The sequence below is a fragment of the Drosophila tropicalis genome, unplaced genomic scaffold, assembly GCF_018151085.1.
Source record: "Drosophila tropicalis isolate 14030-0801.00 unplaced genomic scaffold, ASM1815108v1 contig_845, whole genome shotgun sequence".
NCBI classification, from domain to species: domain Eukaryota; kingdom Metazoa; phylum Arthropoda; class Insecta; order Diptera; family Drosophilidae; genus Drosophila; species Drosophila tropicalis.
The window spans coordinates 1,874,190-1,897,098 of record NW_027173338.1 but is presented as its reverse complement, the minus strand read 5'-3'; the positions used below and the strand labels follow the sequence as shown (position 1 = coordinate 1,897,098).

The following is a 22,909-nucleotide window of genomic DNA, read 5'->3' as shown; positions in this document are numbered from 1 at the left end:
CAAGTTGGGTACTCACTGTGCTGCTGCTGCTGCTGTTGTGTGTTTTTTCTTGTTGTTGTTTTTGTTGTGTATGTATGGGCATTACTTGCGCTTGCCTCTGGCCCCTACCCCCGAACGAACAACCGACCCCTCACCTAACAGATAATGCTTAATGGCTCCACTCCCCATTTTGTTGCTGTTGTTTTTGTGTTATTTGTTGGTTTTTTTTCCCCATCGCCTTTAGCGAGGTTTTTGCTCTCGTTTGCTTTATCATTCTTGTCGCTACTTTTGATGATGCGCTTTTGTATCTGTGTGTGTTTTACTCACTCATACACTCTCACATTCAAAAAGCTACGGAAAAATAAAAATTTTGCAAATGCATTTTAGCTGCGGCGGCTTTCAGTTGGCATTTGGCCTCCGTAGTGGTAACTTGGCCCTCAAAGAGTTTTCAACTAAGTCGGCTCAAATGTCTTACAAGAAAAATTAGTCCGACATAGCCCCTTCCATGCATTAAAACTAAAGTGCTAAAATTTTGATAGATTAAACTTGATAAAGAAACGTTTTTGACCTCTCCTGTTTCGCTCAAGTCAGAATTCTTAGTGTCGAATTTTCTTTTTCTTTGTTTGTTACACTTTTGCAATGAAAAGTTCTCAAATACAAACATACATATGTATGTATGCTCCTTAGGCCGCGGGGTCTATAGCATTTGGTAATCCTTCGATATGACTAATCCCAGTTGTGCCATTGTTAGCCCCCATCAGCTTATATGTTTATGGTTACTTTGATGAAACATTAAGTATACATTTTATTGCACAACTTAAGCGTACATAAAAGCAAGTACAAATGTACATACTATGAAATGTAACCGATCATAAAATACAATCCAAAATCTATATCGAATTTAAAACTTTAAGGGGAAATAGTCATGTAAATAATTATTTTTCTCTTTTGTTTATTCAGTTTTCGGTTTTTAGGGGAAACATGGATTTAATTACTAAAATCTGGAATAGTTGTTGTTTTCAAAGATATGCATATATACTATATACATATATATTTGTATATACATATGTATGATATGTTTACGATACAGATCTGACTTATAATTAGATCTGGGACATTGTTTACACTTAAAACACACTATGTTTGATATGTAGGTAATTGTTTTTTATAAAGAAATCTAACTTTTGATATGTATCGATTTCGTTCACTTCAGGTTTCGATTTAGCTAAAAATTAATATATATATACAATATCTTGTATATCATCGCAAATAGCGGTCGTTATGGGAGCCTTAACTACCACATGTATATATATATATACATGACTTTATATATATATTACTTATCACAGTTCAAAATATGTGTATATGAAAGTTATCTTTCTAGAATTCATTAGCTTTAGGAGTTGAATTTATGGAGCCGCAGGCTTCTTTAAAATTGGTGGCATTAAGCGGAGCAAAGTAATCTTCATGTAGAAATCTAATAATATTCTCAATGGGACACAGATCGGCTTTATTGCCACGTGAATCCCGGGTAACTCGTAAACTCTTTCCACCTTCACAGAAATCAATTTGTTGGGTAACATCACGTCCATTGTAGACCACACGAAAATAGTAATCCGTATGAGCTTCACTCCGGTAAACCTCAAAGGCCAATCGTGAGGCATATGCTATGGTCTGTCCCTGATTATTGACAATGCCCAAAGCAGCGGTGAGATATTGTAAAGTACAATCATGGCCTGAATAGAGTACAAATTTGGTACGATCTCCAGAGATCATTTTAAGCATATAGCTAACAATATGGCGAATCATGCCATAGGCACGTAATAAACCAGATAACTTATAGTACTGATGATCTGCCGAACGTTGGGATAGCTCATCGGCAAAGGACATAAGCAGATCCACATGGTTAGGCTCGACGCAGCCTTCTGTGAACTGTTGCTGCTCTTCAGGGGCCAAAGACAACGGGCTACTATTGCCATCCGCATCGTTGTCATCCATTTCCAGAGGTGGAACACCCACGTCTGGCATCACGTTGTTATTTGTCTCATCCTGATCGATATTAATAACATCCACCAGTTCCTGTTGTGATTTCCTCTTCACAGACTTGGGCTGCTGGCTGCTTTGACGATGTCTACAGGGTAGAGGTGCCTCATGGCACAATACTGTCAACATGGCATCTACTACCTCAAATGGATTACGACTGCTAACACCATTCGGGGTATTTTGCAAGAGTGTACCACCGATCCATTGCATTACGCTAAGAATCTCTGGTCTTTGCATTATTTGTTTATCTCCTAAAATCTGTAGACGCTTTCGTAGTAGCACGGATTGGGCACAGCTGCAGTCCCCAAAGCAAAATGCCATGCTGTGCGACTCTCTGACATTCAGACCGAGCCATTTATCTGGCGGCAGGAATGCAAAAAGTAAGGCCAATGCAGATTGAAAGGTTCGACGATAACGTGTGGTGTAAACTACCACTTCATCCGAATTGAGTAGAGTGTGTGGTGTTGTCTCTAGACCAGGAACTCTATTGGGATTGGGTTTCAATAGCAAACCCAAAGGATGGGCATAGATCTGATGCATTATGTCGCCTACATGCAAAAGCTGTGAGATGCCCCTAAAAAAGGTGAAGCAAAGCAGATGATTCAGAAAAGTGACCGAGTTCTTCGATTTCGAACCTACTTGTAGGTCAGTTGACCCAAAGGACAACCGTGTTCTGTAGCCGGCAGCAGAGGAAAACTATGGAATGGTCCCACCTTGTTCCAATATAAATGGTTTGAGCCCGAAGCTGAGCTACTTGAATTGTACAAAAAGCTGCGATATCTAGGAGAGAAAATCAATTAACTAATTGAATTTTGAGTGTGCAGGAGACCTAAGCAAACCTGTTGACGAAACTGTCTGTACCCACGCCACAATTGATCCCTTTAGTGTGAACATGAGACATGGGTCCACGATCTCCGTGTCGTATAACCAAGAGCACGCCCTGAAGCTTCCAACCCTCTAAGATGCCGCCATCATCCAAACGTAATAGTTGACCCAAAGGAGAACAACGTTCGCGGTACTTGGCAAAGCGTTGAGCTGAAGATGCCACCGCTGCTGCAGCAGCAGCATCTCCATCAGAGCTGGCCGTGCCCAACCCACTATGACCAGGACCAGGACTGTTGCCATTGATCTCAGCATTTCCCATATAACGATACATGCCTGTAAGAAAAGCAAATGAAATTTATAACCTATTTCTTATTGATTTTATTTTATTTTATTCAACTTACCCGCTATTAAAAGAAATATCCATATACTGAGAAACATATAACAGTAAAAGGTCCGATGCTGTGTGGTCAGACGAGTCAAGTCCTTTAGCAGGAGCCTCATTTTAATGGCTGACAGTTTGGTTTGGGCTCAGGCCAAGCTCTTCCTTTTCTTACGACTGTTGATAATTTGTAGCATGAAACTTCACTTCCGCCTGATGTGGGGCTTACTCTTAGAGGGTTTGGAGGAATGTATATTGAGCTTTGAATGCTTTTAGTTCTAGTTGTTAATTTTTGGATCAATTGTGGTTTAGTTTGACAGCTCAAAGAAAAACTTGAAATTTTTATTTGGTAAGGGGGAGTCAAACTGTCAAACGTTTACGTGGAGCATGTCCAATGGACTTGGACATGCGCACTTGGAGTCAGCTGTTGTGGTACAGTGGTATAGACAAACTTTTTAGTGGTGTCGTTCAAGATAACGTAATATGATTATGAAGTTAGCAACAAGAACATTTGTTAGGAACACCACCTACGTCTGGGTTTGAAACTCGAGAACAACAGAACTAGATTCAGCAGGTCTCCGCAGAGCCGCCGTCTAGACTCTAGAGATTTGATTCGGTCGATCGGATTTCTGAGATCTTTTTACTTGAGTTGTTGCCTTGCAGACTTTTTTTCTACTGAATAAACAAATTGTTATTCCAATTATAAATTTTTCTTTAAAATTCAAAATTAAACAACAAAAAAAAAAAGACTCAAATTCATATGCTCAAGCATTTAATGCAATTCTTTAATTATAAATTAAAATGTTTCCAATACAATAATTGTTTTTTTTTCGAATATTAAATAAATATATTTAATTTAAGCTGTTGTGGGTTGATTATTTTGTTGATTAAATGAATGTGGATTTGATGTCCCAAAAAGCAGTCCTTTTAATTCTTTGAAGTCAAAAATATATGTGTATAGATCTGACGAGATCGTTAATATGATGGCATTTGAGTAACTTTTTTGAAGGCTCTTTATTTTGGGCTAAGTTGGGTTAAACCATTTGATGGCTGTTTGATGCATGATGAATCAGTATGGGAAAATCAGTTCAAAAGCAGGGCTTTAAGCGCTTTTAAACCATAAATATATATATATAAATTGTTATGAGTAATATGGGTAGTGGATCTTAAGAGATCGGTTTGAAAACGCATGGTAGGCTTTTAATTCTGCGCAGCAGTTAGAGCCAAAACGGTGAAACGCACCTCATTGGGATCACGGGACATGAATTCTTTGCAAACCTTGGCTGCATCCTTGACAAATGTCTCCTCAGAGGTCTCACCATGCTTGATGGGAAAAGATTTGCGGCCATCTAGTTCATAGAGGGTTCCATTTTTGTTGACCAACGCAATGAAATGATGAATAACCTTCTCATGTTCGGAAGCATTAGTTTGACCCTCCTGAGCTAGTTCCTGATGGCCAGCTGTAAATTCTTTGTCCTCTTCCAATGCCTTGCCGCGATCCTCGGGTGAGAGAGAGACTGTTTTCTCCAAAAAGTTCTTCAAGACGCCGCCAGATACGTCCACTCTGTAAAATATCACAAGTTCCATGAGTAAAAGGGATTTTGGTCAACATTGTGTATCTATCTTACTCCTTATTGTTGGCCACACTGTGAATAAGAGCCACAGTACCACAGGCATTGTGGGTAAACTGACGCATATAGAAAAGGTCACTGGGATGCTGTTCCTTTACATCCTTGATGCGCTCATGTTCTTCAGAGCGATGCTTCTCATACTATAAAATGGCAGAACAAAACTAAACTGTAAAAACAATATGGGGGCTAAAACGCTATAAAAACCAACCGCATCGCTGCATGGAAAAAGCAATATCAGAGCCTTCACTGGACGTGGTATCCACTCAAGCATCTCATCCTCCAAGCCTATGACATCAGTCACCGACCAAGACGGCGACACGCCCAGCTTGTGTATATACTTGGTCAAAACCTAAAAGAAGAAAGGAAACACAGAAAATTTTTAAAAATTGGTATGGGAATCCAATTTGTTTCCGCTTATATCCTGTGCCAATAGCTCCTTGCCATTCCTTAGACTTACATCAGGGTTAGATTCCAATGGTGTCCAGGTCGACATTTTTCCTTTTTTTTTATTTTTGACAATTTCCGAACTTTGCTTGACAATTTTCAGATATAAAATGACCGGTAATTTTTGCCTTCTCATTAAGCTAGAGCTGGGAAAACCATTGATGGCACCATCGATATTATCGATGGAACCGATGGAGTGCGATAAGTCGATGGAAATTTTTTGATGTCGATATATCGAATTTCTTTTTGTTTTGTTAAATTGCACCACAAAAAGTGAATACCCTACGAATACCCTTTCCGAACCGAACCGAGCAACAGATGATCCGAACTCCAACCGACCGGTAATTAAAGAAATCCATTTCGCCTTAAAAAAGTCAATTTCGCCTTAAAAAATTGACACTTCGCCTTAAAAAATTGAAACTATCGAGGTATCGAATATTTACGTTTCTGCGCCACCATCGATATTTTTTATCCACTATCGATAGTGAACAAATATAACGCGATAAAATTGATAGTGAAAAATTATAAATAGCAGAAAAAAAGTGCCACAAAACCAGTCCTTAAGATAACAGATAACGATAAAATGTTAGTCTAGTCGCGAAATTTAAATTCAAAAGAAAACTTAAGTGGAAAATGTGAACCATTGGGCTCTGCGACAGGTAATTTTTTAAAAGAGTCTTAAGAATCTAATATTATCCTTGAAAGTTTTTTTCATATTTCTTGATATAAAAATTACAACATACATATGTAACATTTTTAAATATTTGTACTTTCAGATAAATAAACCTCCATCGATTAATGTTTAAGAGTTAAACTCTTAAAAATGTTGACAAATTACGTCTGACGACAAAGCGATAAACGGTAAATATTTACTTAATTTGAATCTTGGCTTATTTAAATTGTGACTGCGACCCTTTCTTTTTGTCTGTCCTTAATTAACAAAGGAAAAATTATATATTTGGTGGGATATATTCCTTGGTTTGAATAAACAAATAGAGTTCAGCTAATTAAAAAACAATAGGGCTGATTTTCTACTACTACATACATATATTCTAGAATATTCGGAGCCCCGATGATTGTCATTGAGTAACACAAAAAAATAGAGTTCAATTACACGTTCATTTTTTGTCTTTTTTCAAATTGATTTTTTATTTTAATTAAATAATTCATTTTTTTTACATTTAACAGTTGAACTTTAGTGTTGTTGTTTTTTTTTTTTAATTCTTTTGTTTTTTAACACGCAATATCGATAACTAACGAAGCTTTTTGTTTTCTTTTTCTTTATCCAATTTTTTTCTAATTTAATAAAATTTCATTTGAAAGTGTTCCTGAGGTGATTTTGGTTTTTTTTTTTTTTATATTTTTGTAAAATGGTAGGTACCGTTGCTTGTAGTCGCTGCTCAGCTAATTTATATAAATGTTTTTTATTTAAATTATTTAGTTTCGTTTTGTTTTGTTGTTTGTTTTTTTTTGTGGGGATTTTTATTAAATAATAAAATAGTAACAATTTTACTTGGTTAGTTGCTTATTTGTTCTTGTTGTTGTTTTTTGGCGCCTAAAACTTGGACTTTGGACATTAAAATAATAATAAAAATATAGATAATATCAAAAGGATGATGCTCAATTGATTTATTGCTGATCCTCTGGAGCAGGCAATTTCTCCCAAGTGGGCTCAACGCCCCAAATTTCGCGGGCATATTCGGCAATGGTACGATCCGATGAGAATTTGCCACTGGAGGCAATGTTATTGATGGACATCTCCAACCATTTGGCTTGGTTCTACAAAAACGAGAGTAAAGGAACGCATATTAGAAACCACGTAGACTTTAAATTATGCCATTTTGTGTAGCTCACCTGATAGGTCTTGGACACCAGATCCTGAGCCTTGAGGTATGCATCGAAATCGGCCAACAAGTAGTAGTGATCGTATTTAAGCAGAATATCGGCAATATTCTTGAATTCATTGGGATTGCCGGGGCTGAAGAAACCACCCTGGATCTGATCAATGACCTGCTTGACTTCCGGATTGGCATTGTAGTAATCGTAGGCATTGTAACCCTTCTTCTTAAGGGCCTCAACCTCTTCGACAGTCATGCCGAAGATGAAAATGTTATCGAGACCCATTTCTTCGGCCATTTCCACATTGGCACCATCCAGGGTTCCAATGGTGAGAGCACCATTCAATTGGAACTTCATGTTACCGGTGCCAGAGGCTTCTGTGCCGGCAGTAGAGATCTGCTCCGATAGATCAGCAGCAGGCATAATCTTTTCGGCCAATGTGACGCGGTAGTTCTCCAAGAATATAACCTTAAGCTTGTCACCAACAATTGGATCGTTGTTGACCACATTGCCAACGGCACAGATCAGTTTAATGATCTGTTTGGCTACATAGTAACCAGGCGCCGCCTTGCCACCGATCATAATTGTACGTGGGGTGAAATTGGCGGTGGGATCCTTCTTGATGCGATTGTACAGAGTAATGATGTGCAGGCAGTTGAGCAGCTGACGTTTGTACTCATGGATACGCTTCACCTGAATGTCAAACATGGACGAGGGATTGACCTTGACACCATAGTCCTTCTCCAAAATGGCAGCCAATTTCAATTTGTTCTCCTGCTTGACGCGAGCCACATTGCGTTGGAAGTTGGGATCCTTGGCCCATTTCTTCAGGGCCACCAACTGATCCAAATGCACTGGCCATTCGTCGCCAATTTTCTCGGCAATCAGATCAGAAAGTCCAGGATTGCACAGCAACAACCAACGACGTGGAGTAATACCGTTCGTCTTGTTCTGGAACTTATCCGGATTCATTGTGTAAAAGTCATGGAAGAGTGAATCCTTTAGAATCTGCGAGTGAATGGCGGCAACACCGTTCACGGCATGGGAACCCACAATTGACAAATGAGCCATGTTGATGCGCTTCTCGCCATCCTCCTCTACCAAGGACATACGACGCATACGGTCCAAGTCCTCGGGGAAGCTCTTCTTCACATTCTCCATATGCAGGAAGTTAATGTGATAGATGATCTGCAAATGGCGAGGCAGAATCGACTCCAACATGGAGACGGGCCAGCGTTCCAAGGCCTCGGGCAAGACAGTGTGATTGGTGTAGGCACAGGTACGAACAGTAATATCCCAGGCCTTCTCCCAATCCAGATGCTCCTCATCGACGAGGATGCGCATCAATTCGGGGATGGCCAACGATGGATGAGTATCGTTCAATTGAATGGCAACCTTATCAGGGAAATGATCGAAAGTGTTGCGAACTGCCTCGCGTGAACCGAATTTCGAGGCCTTGTAACGGCGGATGATGTCCTGCAGAGTGGCGGCGCACATGAAGTATTCCTGCTTCAGACGCAATTCCTTGCCCTCGAAGAAGTTATCATTGGGATACAGCACACGAGAGATATTCTCAGCCAGATTACGATCCAACACGGCCTGAATGTAGTCACCATCGTTGACTAGAAAAGAAAACAATAAGGATCAACAAAAGTCGATAATTAATCGATATCTTTATACTTACAGAACTTCAAGTTGAAGTCGATTGGCGATTTGGCCGACCACAAACGCAGAGTGTTCACATGGTTGTTGTTGTAACCGGGAATTGGATTGTCGTATGGCATGGCGTAAACCTTTTGGGTATCCACCCACTTCTTGCCCTCAGGTGTATCGATAACACGACCATAAAAGTTAATTGGCAACATGAATTCAGGACGTGCCTTCTCCCATGGGTTGCCATAACGCAACCAATCATCAGGTTCCTCAACTTGTTCGCCATTCTTAATCTTTTGCGCAAAGATACCATACTCATAACGAATACCATAACCATAGGCAGCCAGACCCAATGTGGCCATCGAGTCCAAGAAGCAGGCAGCCAAACGACCCAGACCACCATTACCCAAGCCAGCATCCTCTTCCATTTCTTCGAGATTCTCAATATCAAGACCCAGTTGATACATGGCCTCTTCGCATTCACTTTGAATGCCCAAATTGATCATGGTGTTGGTTAGAGAGCGACCCATGTAGTACTCCAAGGATAGGTAGTACACACGCTAAAAGTAATAATAATGTTAAATAGTATTAGTAAGTCGTTCAAATGTAACCCTTTAATTGTTCATTCCCCCCCATTCAAGGTTGATTCCCTACTCTGTATAAGCAAAGCTTCCATTAGCTGATAAGCCGCCCCAGACCTAGTTTTATTTTTCCATGCACTGGGCCCATATGCTCAACTAATGCTCTGGTCGGAAGGTCAACACAATCCAATCAATTCAAATCGAACAAAAATGTATGACGTTATCAGATAATCACAACTAAAACTGTTTTATTCTATTAATAGTCATTTTTTCCATTTACCGGTCTGTTAATGCCGGCGTCATACAAATGTCGACCGATGTGTTTTCAGATTGTTACGAGGTGCATATATATTCTTGACCCAGCAACAAAAATTGTTTGTCTTATCACTAGAGCCCGAGAATGCACTTGAAGTGCAGCAGCATGAATCTACATGCTGAAATCTATAATCATTAATCTTCGATCATCAATGCTGCCTGATTTTACGACACTAATATTATTATTCAGTTCAGTGTCGCCAGTTTAATTAGTTATGTAGGAACTATGCGGCGACGTTTCTTATCAGAGACGTCTATGTAAACTATGCCCTAAACAAGAAAAAAACAACAAAAAACGCATACACCAGACGCATGCGAGGGGGAAGAAAAGCAAAAAAAAGCATTAGCTCTAGGTATGGGCTAATTAGTTTGTTTGTTTGCATATGGCAAGAATTCTTGACTATGCGAAATGATTTACATGTGATTATCAAATGCAGATAAGCTACATAGTTATAGTAATCGGATTAGAAATACCTAAACTCTTACGTGCCATAATTTTGCTTTAAGTCATTTTAGGTTAATATGTATCAATTTAATAAGCATAAAGGTCATTTATGATCGTCATGCTTAAACTTATGGGCCTTTACAAATTTGTCTTAAGTATCGGTTGATTTCGATGAGATATAGAAAAAGAACATTTAAAAACTTAAGAATTTATGGAAAAAATATAGAAACCGTGTTTTAAATATCTGATAAATAGAGAAACATAATAAAATGGAGATTTTAAAAAGATAAGGCAACTTATGGAAGAAATATAGAAACCGTATTTTAAATATCTGATAAATAGAGAAACATAATAAAATGGAGATTTTCAAAAGATAAGGCAACAAGAAAATATGTAGAAACTATTGTGAAATCTTATTTTATCAGGAAGTCTCTGAAAACCTTGTTTTAAAGGGCAATGATTTCAACTAAAACAAATGTTATGTGTTATACATACATACATACATCAATACATACATATTGAAATATATACATATATGTTATCCCTGCAGTCCTCGGTAGCTGAGTTGTTTAAGTGACTCAGTCATTTGGGAAACTGAACAACTGAATAATATGAGGATTCTATTAGAATGAGATTACAGGTTACTTTTTTTGTTTGTGAAGATTATAAATCATATTTATGCATGAGAGATAAGAAAAGTAATATTCAAAATGCTGTATATTAATACATACACAGATCTAGGATAATATTGTAATCATTGATGTTGATTTTGATTTCGATCTAAGTACATCTACATTTATGTATATGTACTACTTTTACTCATTCAGTTTTGTTTAAAATTTGTAGAAATTTATAAAAGTCCTTTTAATAATATGTGGAGTATTCGAATAAGGTACATATTAACTAGTACTCAAACTAATTAAAGTTTGAATGTATTTGTGCAATTTTCTATGAAATTCATCTAACATCTGTTTAACAAATGAAATTTAATCAATTTATTGTTGTTTAATATAAAAAACTTGTTGCTCTATTAGCACTAAAGATGACCTAAGATTACAGAAAAGATCTAGTTTCAGTTGTTCACCAGGAATAAATAGTCCTAGATTAGATTGAAATAAAAGCATTCCTTTAGAAACATATAAATATATGTAATTCAGTATGAAATCCGTAATCTGAGTTATCTAATCGATTAAATGATAGCGCCGCCAAAAGTCATACAGGCCATATGTAAACTTTGCCAGACGGGTGAAATATAAGTCCATATATATATGTATATATTTTTTGCGGCTTTCTCAACCATTGCAAATGATAACAACAGAAATCGAACTAACAACAATAAACAAAGGTTAATTTAAACCTAAATATTAAATATCAAAGGTACCTCCTATGTATATAAAAAGTTTTTGAAAAAAAATGATTATTAACATATTTGATTTGATTTCCATGTAGGTGATAAATTGTTTAAAACATTTGTCCTAAAACCAAAGTCACAAGCTCTGACAATTGATGAAAGTGAGTTCTGTCTGCGAAATTTAACTACATCTAACTATTAAAGTCGATGAACCCCATATTTGAACTCTTTCTTTAATTTGCATAGAACTCAAATTTAATTGAAATTGAGTCAATTGAATTGAGTAGTAACTGGTTTCTATCATAGGAGAACAGCTGTTCGAGTAGCTCAGAGTAACAAATGGAACGTTGCGTGAGTTAATTGGCATTTACATACATAGTACCTATGTATCTATAGAAGGCCTAAGGAGAACCAAAATGGATGGAGCCAAACATAAATTTCCATTGCTCTGACAATTTTTCCACGGCACACACACACACACACACACACATCAGACAAAGGCATATATTATGAAAATAAAAATAAAGAGAGTGAGAGGCAAAAAGAGACATGAAAAAAAAAGAGAAAAAAAATACAAAAAAATTTTCCTTGATATTTTTGGTTTTGTCAGCTGCATAGAGACTTTTAGTTTTTCGTTAATAACCTCTGATTGACCTTGAAAAATATGTGTGTCGGACAAATATATAAATGAAATTGAACAACAAGAAATATAGCATACAACCAATTGTTAGTAGGCAGTTTTCACAAATTAGTCAATTTGATATATCTATGTATATATATTTATGTCTTTTGTTGACTCAAACTTTTATATTTGGGCAGCTTGAAATTGATAAATGATGATCAACAGTATCAAAAGATATAATTTGTGTATCTATTGGATAGAAATTGAGAGTGAATTTTAAAGCTGACATTCAGGCAAGGACAAAAAGCACGCTTAAAGCACGTGCTACAAATGCGAACATAACAACGAGATACAAATTGTGTTTTTCTGTATCTGATGGATACGTGTTTTTCAAAGCTTTGCAAGAAAACAAGCAAAAAATTAACTAATATCGGTAAGTAAGTTAGCTGGAATTCTGAGATAACTGTCTAATATGACTCAAGACTCAAGAAATTTTAGACTCATAAATCTGTTAAAAGTTATAAATGCCTTTTGTTAAAGAGAATAAATTCTAAACAGTTTGACCGGCAAAAATTGCCCACTGCAAATGTTGCAGTGAAAGTATTTCAATTAATTTGGCCACAAAAACGAATAAAGAGGAAAATTCACACGTTTTTGGCATTGATCCCAAAGCATTAAACTGTTTTTGCGGGGCAATTAAATTAAGCAAAACAAATGATAATGAAAAAAACAAAATAAAATAAGAAAAGAAAATGCAGTAAACTGCATTTGCTCTACTTCTTTCACTCTCTGTCTATCCCTCTCTGCCTTTTCATGTGTTTATCTCTTATAAAAAGAAATTCGGTTTAAAGCATATGAAGCAATAAATTAGCCCCAAAAAAAAAGAAGGGGTAAAAAAAATGTCGTAATAGAAGAAAAAAATTCTTTGCCTTAAATGAAAAAAGGCTCACAACTACATGAGGCCAATATCATAATCATAATCAATAAGCCAAGAGCAAGGTACACGCCCACACTATTAAGACTCCCCCAACTCCAACTTTGCACCCCGCACTCCACACTCCATCAAGTTGAAATTTTCTCACTCACCTTGGGATCCTTTTCATAGTAATGCTGCTGTGTACGGATCCAGCGTCCAACCATATTGTCCTTGACCGTATTGGCTAAGGCAAAATAGTAATCACGCAATGTCGATACATTACGATCCTTGACCAGGGTATAATGCAAATGACGATTGAAGTTCTTCTTCACCTCCGTAACATTGCCAACCTCGGCAATGCCGCGCACTGAGATTTGCTTGCGACGATCCGCGTCCGATTGTGGTTTCGACATATTGCTATTTGTTATCCTTTTTCTTTCAACTAATTGTTAATAATATATATATATATTTTTAATAAAATTTTTTTCACTTTTTCGAAGAAGGAGACGCAACCGTTTAGACGACCGTTCACTGCAAACTCCGGAGCACTTCTCAAAAAACAGAGAAAAAAAAAACCGAAATTATACTCGTCTGAGCTTTTTGAGGTTGAGAAAAATAAAAGCTCTCCCACGCTCACCGTTCGGCTCTTGTTCTCTTGTAAACAATCGAATCTGTATCGCGCTGATGTTGCCGTTTCTTATCAGGTTTTAGTTTCTTGACTCTCGATCGTGCCGTTTTTTGCCGTTTGCTTAGCCAGCGTTACTCACCCAAAAATTGCACTCTTCTATGCTAGCTGCAGTTTCATTTGCACTTGCATTCTCTTTATGCCCGCACTCTCTAACCCTCGCAGTGGTTGGGCTCTCTCTCTCTCTCACTCTTTTACTCTCTGGCCCAGTCACCTTGCTCGAAGGTCATAGTACATGCGTATTGTTTATGTATTTTTTTCTTGTTCTTATGCTTTTTTCTACCATTTGTTGAAATAATTTCAACTGTGTGGCAATCCCAGAGAAAGATAAGCTTATTAAACAGCTGGCAAGCAGTTTGAAAGTTCTTTTCACAGCTGATTTGGGTATTTGGCGGGAAATTTAAGTTATTTACACATTGGCATTGACATTTCTTGAATATAAATCTCTATTTTAAGTAGGGATAACCTATAAGTAGTATCATAATTTAGAATGAATTGTTCCCTACTTTTAATCAGAAACCAACCAAAAAAAACTATTAAATTTGTCACTAATCCTTGTGGCTGGCGAGTATCACATAAAAATAAAGAGTGTGGATATTTACGATTTCCATCAAATTCTATTTAGAATTATTCTAAAATTTTAAAATCATTCAAAGATTTCAAAATTTAACTGTAAGATACTCTTAGTCTTAAATAGATACTTTTCAGATGTTTAAAAGTATCTCACAAAGCGATAAGCTTTTATCTGAAAGTATTTTACCAAACTTCAAGTAGTGCATCAAGCAGTTGGACAAGCAGTGCAGTCTAGCCGTGTAAAGCAGTTTAAACTTTCAAATTTAACGCTTCAATTCAAAGGATACATTTCATTTGATTTGCACAAAATTTTCGCTACTCTAGTTTCGGTTTAGTACACAAAAGATAGTTATGTGGTCAGCGCGGGGGATGGAGATGTTGGCAAGCAAACAATAGAACCGAAAAACACTTCACATAAATTGCATTAAAAGCACACACAAAAGCGTCCGCCATGTCCATGCCCTGCCTTGGCACCCACACTTTCCTCCCGTCACATAAACATACGGATGCAAAATGTTTGTAGGCTTCTAAAACCAAAATTGAATTTGCGGTTTTTTGGCCATGTTGTGGGTGGCTAGCTGGCTGGGTGTTTGGTGGAAATGTGAATGTAAAGGTGTGGCAAGAGAAAACGCAGCAAATAACTGTAAATGAAGCTAAAGTGTGGTCACACAAATGGGAACGCAATAAAAAACGCGGTCAGATTGATAATGAACATGAGTCCCTGGAGGATATAGTAACCATATATAACTTCTATATATGTAAGTATGCATAGATCTATGCATGTACATATGTATCTGAATATTGTCCTATCCCAGCAGAGCCTTTTGATGCCTAAAATTGCATAAAACACACACACACACACACATACACGGCCAGGGTTAACGCATACATTTGAAAGTCATCAACAGTCAAGCTAGCTAGGGACACGGACATGACTACAGGATGTAAAAGTGGATATGGAGAACTGGGCAGTTTGCGCCTGGAAATGATGTGGTTAGTTGTGGCTTGTGCGGTCCTGATACTGATGCTGATGATGACGACTCTCCTCAGTCTTTCTGCCTTGATGGACAAACTTTTTTTGTTGTTTCGTTTCTCTGTTTTTTTTTTTTTTTGGCCGTTTTTGTCATTTTTGTTTTTGGTTACGGTTAAACTTGCCCGTCAGCAGTAGGTCAGCCAACTGGCCATGTTTAAATAAAAGACATACACATTTCGGTACATAAATATGACAGCCATCAGGCAGACAGACAAATATACCTAACTACATACACACATACATACAAACCTATAGGGATATTTGTTTACGGGGGGATAATGGAAAAAATCGTATTTGAACCAACAATTCAAATATGCACAACTTTCAACCAAAAGTTACCCAAAGAATATTTGAATCATTTCGATAAATAACAATATATTCAGTAGAAGTTTCATATATATCAATCTTTAAGTTAATTACTTTTCAAAATCTCAAATGCCCTTTATCATATAAAAAGAATGAGATCACAAGGATCTGAGCCTTTGAACTTTAATATACTACAGGAATTGTTTACCTCGCTTTCAGGCTTCGACAATTGTAAATCGACAATTAATAATCGGATAATCGTAAATTGAATTTTAAATTAATCCGTTTTATTATATTTCAATCCCTTATAATATTTAATATTTATTGGCTTAATTCTTATAAGTTTTACAGTGTGAATTGATCCTTTAGGTCAGTAAAATTCTCTTATTCAGCTAAACTCTTGGACAAATGAAGGGTATATAATCTTTGGCATAGCGCAGAGTCTCCCTCAGAATACTCTTTGCTCGAATAGGAAAGTTCTGTTACGATACTGATCTTATTTTTTAACCAAAGTGGCCACCTAGCGACTTAAATTAATGTCTCGTTTTATATTCATATACTCAATTAACCAATAAATGCTGAAAGGATTGTTTGTAAAGGTAAATTTTGTCTTAAATAGCGAAAAAAGAAGTAATCGATAAACTTATCCATAACCAAATAACTACGGATATGCAATCAGGATCAAATGAGCCTGCCGTTTCCGTTGCGTTTTCTCCCATGGCTTTTAGCCGGTCAGTATGTGGGTGGAAGGAAGGATATGCCCAATGTCCATTACCAAACTTGACCAAGTTTTAATACCCGCAGTGGCCATGTTGCGCATGTGTAATCCCATTAAAATCCAATAAGTTAAATTATTTCCATTATTATTATGTGAACGCACTTTGTCGCCATTGTTGTTGTTCGTGTGATAACTGTGTGTTCATGTGGGCATTTATCTGTGTGGGTGATGTCTGTCGGTTTTTGTGTCGAACTGTGGATCTGGCGGCACTTTTGGCCAACATCAGCAACACTTCAGAGTGAATGCCGTTGCCATTAAATTGCATTACGTTCATGCAATCATAATGATTGTTGGTTGCTTGTTTTATTTTCGCAGTTTCGAGTAATTTGCTTAATTTACTTTTTTTGCTTACTTGTCCAGAAACCTTAAAAAGGGCAAAAAAAATTAAATTCCTTTATGAAATCTATGTAAAATTCTTATTAAACTTGATAACACAGGTATCTAAGACTAATGTCCTTATAATCGGTAAGGTTACCCAGCAGATTTTGATTCACAGCTCCCGAAGGAGGAAATGCATTGATATACATATGAGCTTCCAAAAGAAATCTTTTTATACTATTTGATTTTAGTCTATATCTTTTTCTATTCTACTTATAGAATACTCGCTAAGACATTTGCAAAAATATTGGTTATGGATATATATTCATGTTCTAATATTCCCTAATCAAAACTGTATTTCCATTGAGCAAAACAGAATGACATTTTGAGGTTCTCAATGCTTAAGCTCCAGTTTTTCCAGTTGCTTGTGTTTTTCCTTCATGTCATTTACCTTAGTCTAATAAATTTTTGTCAATTGCGGAAAAAACATGAACATTATCTTTACAGAATAACGGTAATAATATAGTAAATATGTTTTCAACAACAAAAGAAAAGAAATGAATTTTAAAAGCGACACCAAAAAGTAATCGTATCGTTAATATTTTGGCTGCCAAAAACTGTTGGACAACAATAACAAGAATTTGATTTTACTACTACGCTCCAATATACGTATGTACGTATATGTATGGTAAGCGCTTATAACACGCATACGCAGCGTATGCCAAAAAGTTTACCAAGCCAATGGGAATGACAATTTTTTGGTTCATGAACATGCGGCAAAAATTAGAAGCGAAGCGAACTGAAAACACACACAAAACACAGACAACTGACAACGGAAATTGTGCGAATGGCAAAAGAAAAATCGACGGAAAAATAACACAAAAAAAAAAAAATGCAACTCGAAAAGAAAAAAAATGCCAAACAGAAAACACAACACAAACGAAACAAAAAAAAAAAAAAGAAGTAAAATGAAATTTCCATTGGTAATGCCTAATGGAAAACGACTTTGTTATACCTTGGAATGAATTTCTTAAGTAAATTGTAATTAAATTATATTAAAATTCTATCTGAATTTAAAGTTTGACTTGCGATCTGATCTGTCTTTGACTTTCTTTCTTGAAGTTGATCACCTAAGCAAAACAAAAACTGAATTATATATGTATATGGGCCAACATTTGACTTTTTCATTATCTTCTTGTTTGGTTTGATTGCCTTGATAATGCCTTATATACCTTTAACATCCAATTTGACATCGATACTGAATTCGGTGGTTGTGGCGACTCTGTAGCTGCAATGACAGCAGAAGCGGCAAAATATTGAAAAACAACAAATGCCAGCCCTCCCTCAGGCCCTCAGGGAGGGTTGGCAGACATGTTGAGGGGAAAAAAAGGAGCACGGGGAACTTGTCTAGCAAAATTGTGCAACAAGAGCAACAAGAACGCCGAGAATGACAACAATAATGTGGAACAGAGGCGCAGCTATTGGCAAAAATGGCCAAATGTTTTGTATGTTTTACAAGCAAACTACTTGCCCCATTTTGTTGTTCTTGTTTCTGCCATTATTGCGCGGTTTTTGGCCCACGCGGTTGCATAAACATTTCCAGGATACCCTGCGAGAGCGAAAACAACAACAGCAAAAAAATAATATATACGTATTGTATGACCGAAAAATATTTGAATTTTTGCTTGGATGATGCTTTAACGATGTGCTGTTAGCTTCAAATATGTAAAATTATATCATAAATTGAGCATATTTTTTTTAAAAAAGAAATATTAAATTTTTACTCTATAATACTCTATAAATTTCAATCAGTTTAAGTTGTCCAATTATACTGAAATTGAAAGCTTCAATTACTTAGCCTCATCTAATCTAAGCTACATAAGTTGACTTCTTCAAAAACTATAAGACTAAAAAAGTTGTTCATGTCCTTGGCATGACAGTTTTACAAATATCCTGTTTAATTTAAGCTCATAAAATTTCAAATTTCAAGGTTATTTGATAGACAAGAACTAGACGCGGTTGTTAATGCAGTTACGAAACTTTCTTGAAAGGCTTAGTGATTTTTAATTTAAGGTCAACTTTTTATAACTATTCAAGCCACATTTTTTTTTTTAATAATTATACTGACCACGCAACTGTAATTATCTAATTAAGAGACTTGTGCATATAAAGAGAGAATGTGAATGTCTCAATCAAATAGAGTTCAGTTCTGGTCGGAAATGGAAACAGCAAACATTAATAGTTTGATTTTCTTCAGGAGTCATTGGTTTGCCTGGACGGTGTTGGGTTTGACACGTGAGAAAGTAGCAACTTATCGACGACTTTATATGGGCTACAGTGTCTTGATTAATCTATTGGTGACGATTGGCTATCCCTTACACTTGGGCTTGGCCTTGTTTAGGAGTCCCACCCAAACGGAGAATGTCTTGAATTTAACTATTTTTGTCACCTGCTTCACCTGTGCATTGAAATTTATGATTTATTCATACAACTTCGGGAAGGTCAGTGAGATAGAGAGGCTTTTAGTCAAGATGGACATGCGTGTCAGTGAATCCGGTGGTCAAATGAGGGTCTACAAACAGCTAAGACGCCACCAACGTATGCTCCTGTATCTCTTCATGGGGATCTACTTACCTGTCGGCATGTTCGCTGAATTGGGATTCATATTTCAGAAACAGAGAGCCCTCCTTTATCCTGCTTGGTTTCCCTTCGATTGGGTGAACTCCACAAGGAATTTCTATATAGCCAATGTCTATCAGATTGTAGGCATTTCTTATCTGTTATTGCAAAACTATGTTAACGACTGTTTTCCACCTGTTAATCTGTGCCTGATATCAGCTCATATCAAAATGTTATATATACGATTTGAGGAAATCGGGAAAGCCAGAACACAGAATGCTGAACTCGAGCTAGAAGCCTGCATCAGCGATCATAAGTGCTTAAAAGAGTTAGTAAAGCTTTTATCTTTTAAACTGTTCTAAGTAATTAATACTTGATTTGAATTGATTTTTGCAGACTTTTTCGTTTGGTTGTGTCTTTAATATCTCTCCCGATATTCATACAGATTACTGTGACTGGCATCAACATCTGCATTGCCATCTTTGCTGTTATATTTTACGTCCAAGAGCCCTTATATTGGGCATATTTTATACTCTATTGTTTTGGCATGTCTTTGCAAATTTTTCCCACTTGTTATTTTGGTACCGACAATGAGTTTTGGTTTGGGCGTCTTCATTATGCTGCCTTCAGTTGCGATTGGCTGCCTCAAAAGTTACGTTTTAAGAAGAAAATGTTGATATTCACAGAATGCTCGTTAAAACCTTGTACAGCCTTTGCTGGGGGCATGTTGCGCATCCATGTGGGTACATTCGCCTCCACAATGAAATTTGCATACTCTCTGTTTACAATCATTTTACGCATAAGAAGGTAATCTAAGATTTAATAAGACTATGATATGTTAATATGTATTTTACGTTAAATTTTTGCTGAGTTGCTGTTTCCTGAAGAGTACAATAGTGGAAAATAATATTAAATATATCTCTGAACCGTCTGTCTCAATGTCTGTTTGTGCTTTAACTATTCTCTCAGTTTTACAGATTTTGGTCTACAATCAAGCTTCTTTTTGAAGTACTTAATACATGTTTGAGAATCAGAGAAATCGGGTTAAAAATTAAGGTAAAAAGGACAGCTAGGACAGCTAAAGGACATAAGAGAAAAAGAGAGATAACCTTATTTTTGTGATTAGAGATGAAAAAGTTTAACTTTATTGTATTTTCTAGTTAAAATTTCATACTTCATTTTTTCACAATATAAAATAATCTATTTGAATCAATGTCCTAGTACCAAAACATAAAGAAAGTGTTAGTCAAGGACTGAAATAATATTTAACGTTAGCTTGCGTAGAGATTATGTTAACTGAGCTTTCTTTACCAATTAACCTAAATTCTTTCCTGATCTCTGCCTTTCCTAGCAATTGTCTCATCGATTTCCCTAGCAAAATTTCTACGTAAGAAACTAGTTTTCGTATACCAACAAAATTGCTTTAATTTAAATAAAATATTGTATACCATGCAAGACGACCTCAAATCCCTAGCTCAGGGCAGAACCTCTTGAACAAAAAGAATACTGAAGGTAAACACATTTCGACCTTTACCGCCTGATTATGTGTATAAGTTTTTCTTTTGGCTTATTGCTAAAGTTTGTGTGTTGAGGGGAGCAAAAATCATTGAATGGATGGGTCGGTTTTTGGTTTGCTTTTTGATTTTATTATTTTTCCATTTGCAGCAGATTGGCTCACACAGACTCCGGAGGGGCAGACGTGCGATGTGCCCTACCGTTTCCTGCCAATCTCTACCTTAACTGCAGTCCCTGGGGCAATTCGGGGCCATTTTGTTATACATTTTTTTCCTTAGTGGGGCTAGAAAGCAAGGACGTGAGAGAGAGAGAGAGAGAGAAGTGAAATACAAAGAAAGTGAGGAGAAAAGAAATGTCATATTATTTGATTGCCAAGTTATTTAAAGGCTGGCAAAAAGAAATATTACAACATTTGTTGAACAGGTTTGGTAACTTTTATTTTTAGGCCAACCTTTCAACACCATTGATGTGAAATTGAAATTTAGGCAATTTTTTATAGTAATTATTTTGACCACGCAACTGTAATTATCTAATTAAGAGACTTGAGCATATATAAAAAGAACCCCGTGAATGTCTCAATCAAATAGAGTTCAGTTCTGGTCGGAAATGGAAACAGCAAACATTAATAGTTTGATTTTCTTCAGGAGTCATTGGTTTGCCTGGACGGTGTTGGGTTTGACACGTGAGAAAGTAGCAACTTATCGACGACTTTATATGGGCTACAGTGTCTTGATTAATCTATTGGTGACGATTGGCTATCCCTTACACTTGGGCTTGGCCTTGTTTAGGAGTCCCACCCAAACAGAGAATGTCTTGAATTTAACTATTTTTGTCACCTGCTTCACCTGTGCATTGAAATTTATGATTTATTCATACAACTTCGGGAAGGTCAGTGAGATTGAGAGACTTTTAGTCAAGATGGACATGCGTATCAGTGAATCAGGAGGTCAAATGAGGGTCTACAAACAGCTAAGACGCCACCAACGCATGCTCCTGTATCTCTTCATGGGGATCTACTTACCTGTCGGCATGTTCGCTGAGTTGGGATTCATATTTCAGAAACAGAGAGCCCTCCTTTATCCTGCTTGGTTTCCCTTCGATTGGGTGAACTCCACAAGGAATTTCTATATAGCCAACGTCTATCAGATTGTAGGCATTTCTTATCTGTTATTGCAAAACTATGTTAACGATTGTTTTCCACCTGTTAATCTGTGCCTGATATCAGCTCATATCAAAATGTTATATATACGATTTGAGGAAATCGGGAAAGGCAGAACACAGAATGCTGAACTCGAGCTAGAAGCCTGCATGACTGATCACAAGCGTTTAAAAGAGTAAGTATCATTTATAACTTTAGGTGTTGAAAATGAATTTAAAATATTTTAAATTTAATTACCTTTGAAGACTTTTTCGTTTGGTTGAGTCTTTTATATCTCTGCCAATGTTCATACAGATTACTGTGACTGGCATCAACATCTGCATTGGCATCTTTGCTGTTATCTTTTATGTTCGTGAGCCGATGTATTGGGCTTATTTTCTATTCTACTGTTTGGCCCTATCTTTGGAAATCTTTCCCACTTGCTACTTTGGCACCGACAACGAGTTTTGGTTTGGACGTCTTCATTATGCGGCCTTCAGTTGCGATTGGCTGCCTCAAAGGTTAAGTTTTAAGAAGAAAATGATTATATTTACAGAATGCTCGCTTAAACATTGTACAGCTATTGCTGGGGGCATGTTACGTATTCATGTGGATACATTTGCGTCGACTATGAAGTTTGCGTACTCGCTTTTCACCATAATTTTGCGTATGAGAAGGTCAAGTCAAAGTCATCAAAATGATTAACTATTTTAGGAAAACGTAATAATTTGGAGAAATAAATAACACTGCGACTAAAAAATTCAAAGAAAATCAAACTTAATGTTAGGTAATACTCATTAAAAGAAGCAAATTAGAAATCAAATCAAAATAAATATTTCTGAGCTCTGATAGATCTTACATTGGACCAAATAATCAAACTTATCTTCATTCAGTCTACGAACCTCTATTACTCAAATTTGT

The 22,909-nt window shown here is 36.6% G+C and overlaps 5 protein-coding genes across 5 annotated transcripts; 2 read left to right on the top strand and 3 right to left on the bottom strand.

Annotated features, from left to right (window-relative positions):
* Positions 1–1,052: 1,052 nt before the first annotated feature.
* LOC137581268 (2-phosphoxylose phosphatase 1) lies at positions 1,053–3,847 on the bottom strand. The gene is made up of 4 exons (XM_068295477.1): positions 3,249–3,847; positions 2,862–3,180; positions 2,662–2,802; positions 1,053–2,596 (listed from the first exon to the last, which is right to left on the bottom strand). Exons 1-4 carry the CDS (start codon positions 3,346–3,348, stop codon positions 1,360–1,362), a joined length of 1,797 nt encoding a protein of 598 aa, XP_068151578.1. The 5' UTR covers positions 3,349–3,847; the 3' UTR covers positions 1,053–1,359.
* Positions 3,848–3,981: 134 nt separating this feature from the next.
* Positions 3,982–5,469, bottom strand: Uch (Ubiquitin carboxyl-terminal hydrolase). Its single transcript, XM_068295478.1, has 4 exons — positions 5,315–5,469; positions 5,066–5,206; positions 4,855–4,997; positions 3,982–4,790 (listed from the first exon to the last, which is right to left on the bottom strand). Exons 1-4 carry the CDS (start codon positions 5,435–5,437, stop codon positions 4,427–4,429), a joined length of 771 nt encoding a protein of 256 aa, XP_068151579.1. The 5' UTR covers positions 5,438–5,469; the 3' UTR covers positions 3,982–4,426.
* A 1,169-nt stretch (positions 5,470–6,638) lies between these two features.
* On the bottom strand, positions 6,639–13,580 carry Glyp (glycogen phosphorylase). The gene is made up of 4 exons (XM_068294327.1): positions 13,194–13,580; positions 8,825–9,353; positions 7,156–8,762; positions 6,639–7,080 (listed from the first exon to the last, which is right to left on the bottom strand). Exons 1-4 carry the CDS (start codon positions 13,434–13,436, stop codon positions 6,931–6,933), a joined length of 2,529 nt encoding a protein of 842 aa, XP_068150428.1. The 5' UTR covers positions 13,437–13,580; the 3' UTR covers positions 6,639–6,930.
* Positions 13,581–18,899: 5,319 nt separating this feature from the next.
* Positions 18,900–20,146, top strand: LOC137580679 (odorant receptor 59a-like). The gene is made up of 2 exons (XM_068294794.1): positions 18,900–19,663; positions 19,732–20,146. Exons 1-2 carry the CDS (start codon positions 18,900–18,902, stop codon positions 20,144–20,146), a joined length of 1,179 nt encoding a protein of 392 aa, XP_068150895.1.
* A 1,274-nt stretch (positions 20,147–21,420) lies between these two features.
* On the top strand, positions 21,421–22,693 carry LOC137580677 (odorant receptor 59a-like). Its single transcript, XM_068294792.1, has 2 exons — positions 21,421–22,184; positions 22,255–22,693. The coding sequence occupies exons 1-2, from the start codon at positions 21,421–21,423 to the stop codon at positions 22,691–22,693; spliced, it is 1,203 nt and encodes a 400-aa protein (XP_068150893.1).
* The last annotated feature ends 216 nt before the right edge of the window (positions 22,694–22,909 follow it).

Excerpts from the sequence above, each read along its gene's own strand:
- LOC137581268 (XM_068295477.1), bottom strand. The coding sequence starts at position 3,348 with ATGAGGCTCCTGCTAAAGGACTTGACTCGTCTGACCACACAGCATCGG. Across the intron at positions 3,181-3,248 it reads GATATTTCTTTTAATAGCGG|GCATGTATCGTTATATGGGA; the intron begins GTAAGTTGAATA and ends CTTTTCTTACAG. Across the intron at positions 2,803-2,861 it reads ACAGACAGTTTCGTCAACAG|ATATCGCAGCTTTTTGTACA; the intron begins GTTTGCTTAGGT and ends TTTCTCTCCTAG.
- LOC137580679 (XM_068294794.1), top strand. The coding sequence starts at position 18,900 with ATGTCTCAATCAAATAGAGTTCAGTTCTGGTCGGAAATGGAAACAGCA. Across the intron at positions 19,664-19,731 it reads GATCATAAGTGCTTAAAAGA|ACTTTTTCGTTTGGTTGTGT; the intron begins GTTAGTAAAGCT and ends TGATTTTTGCAG.
- Glyp (XM_068294327.1), bottom strand. The coding sequence starts at position 13,436 with ATGTCGAAACCACAATCGGACGCGGATCGTCGCAAGCAAATCTCAGTG. Across the intron at positions 9,354-13,193 it reads ACTATGAAAAGGATCCCAAG|CGTGTGTACTACCTATCCTT; the intron begins GTGAGTGAGAAA and ends TATTACTTTTAG. Across the intron at positions 8,763-8,824 it reads CGACTTCAACTTGAAGTTCT|TCAACGATGGTGACTACATT; the intron begins GTAAGTATAAAG and ends TTTCTTTTCTAG.
- Uch (XM_068295478.1), bottom strand. The coding sequence starts at position 5,437 with ATGAGAAGGCAAAAATTACCGGTCATTTTATATCTGAAAATTGTCAAG. Across the intron at positions 5,207-5,314 it reads CATTGGAATCTAACCCTGAT|GTTTTGACCAAGTATATACA; the intron begins GTAAGTCTAAGG and ends TTCTTCTTTTAG. Across the intron at positions 4,791-4,854 it reads AGTGTGGCCAACAATAAGGA|AGTGGACGTATCTGGCGGCG; the intron begins GTAAGATAGATA and ends GATATTTTACAG.
- LOC137580677 (XM_068294792.1), top strand. The coding sequence starts at position 21,421 with ATGTCTCAATCAAATAGAGTTCAGTTCTGGTCGGAAATGGAAACAGCA. Across the intron at positions 22,185-22,254 it reads GATCACAAGCGTTTAAAAGA|ACTTTTTCGTTTGGTTGAGT; the intron begins GTAAGTATCATT and ends TTACCTTTGAAG.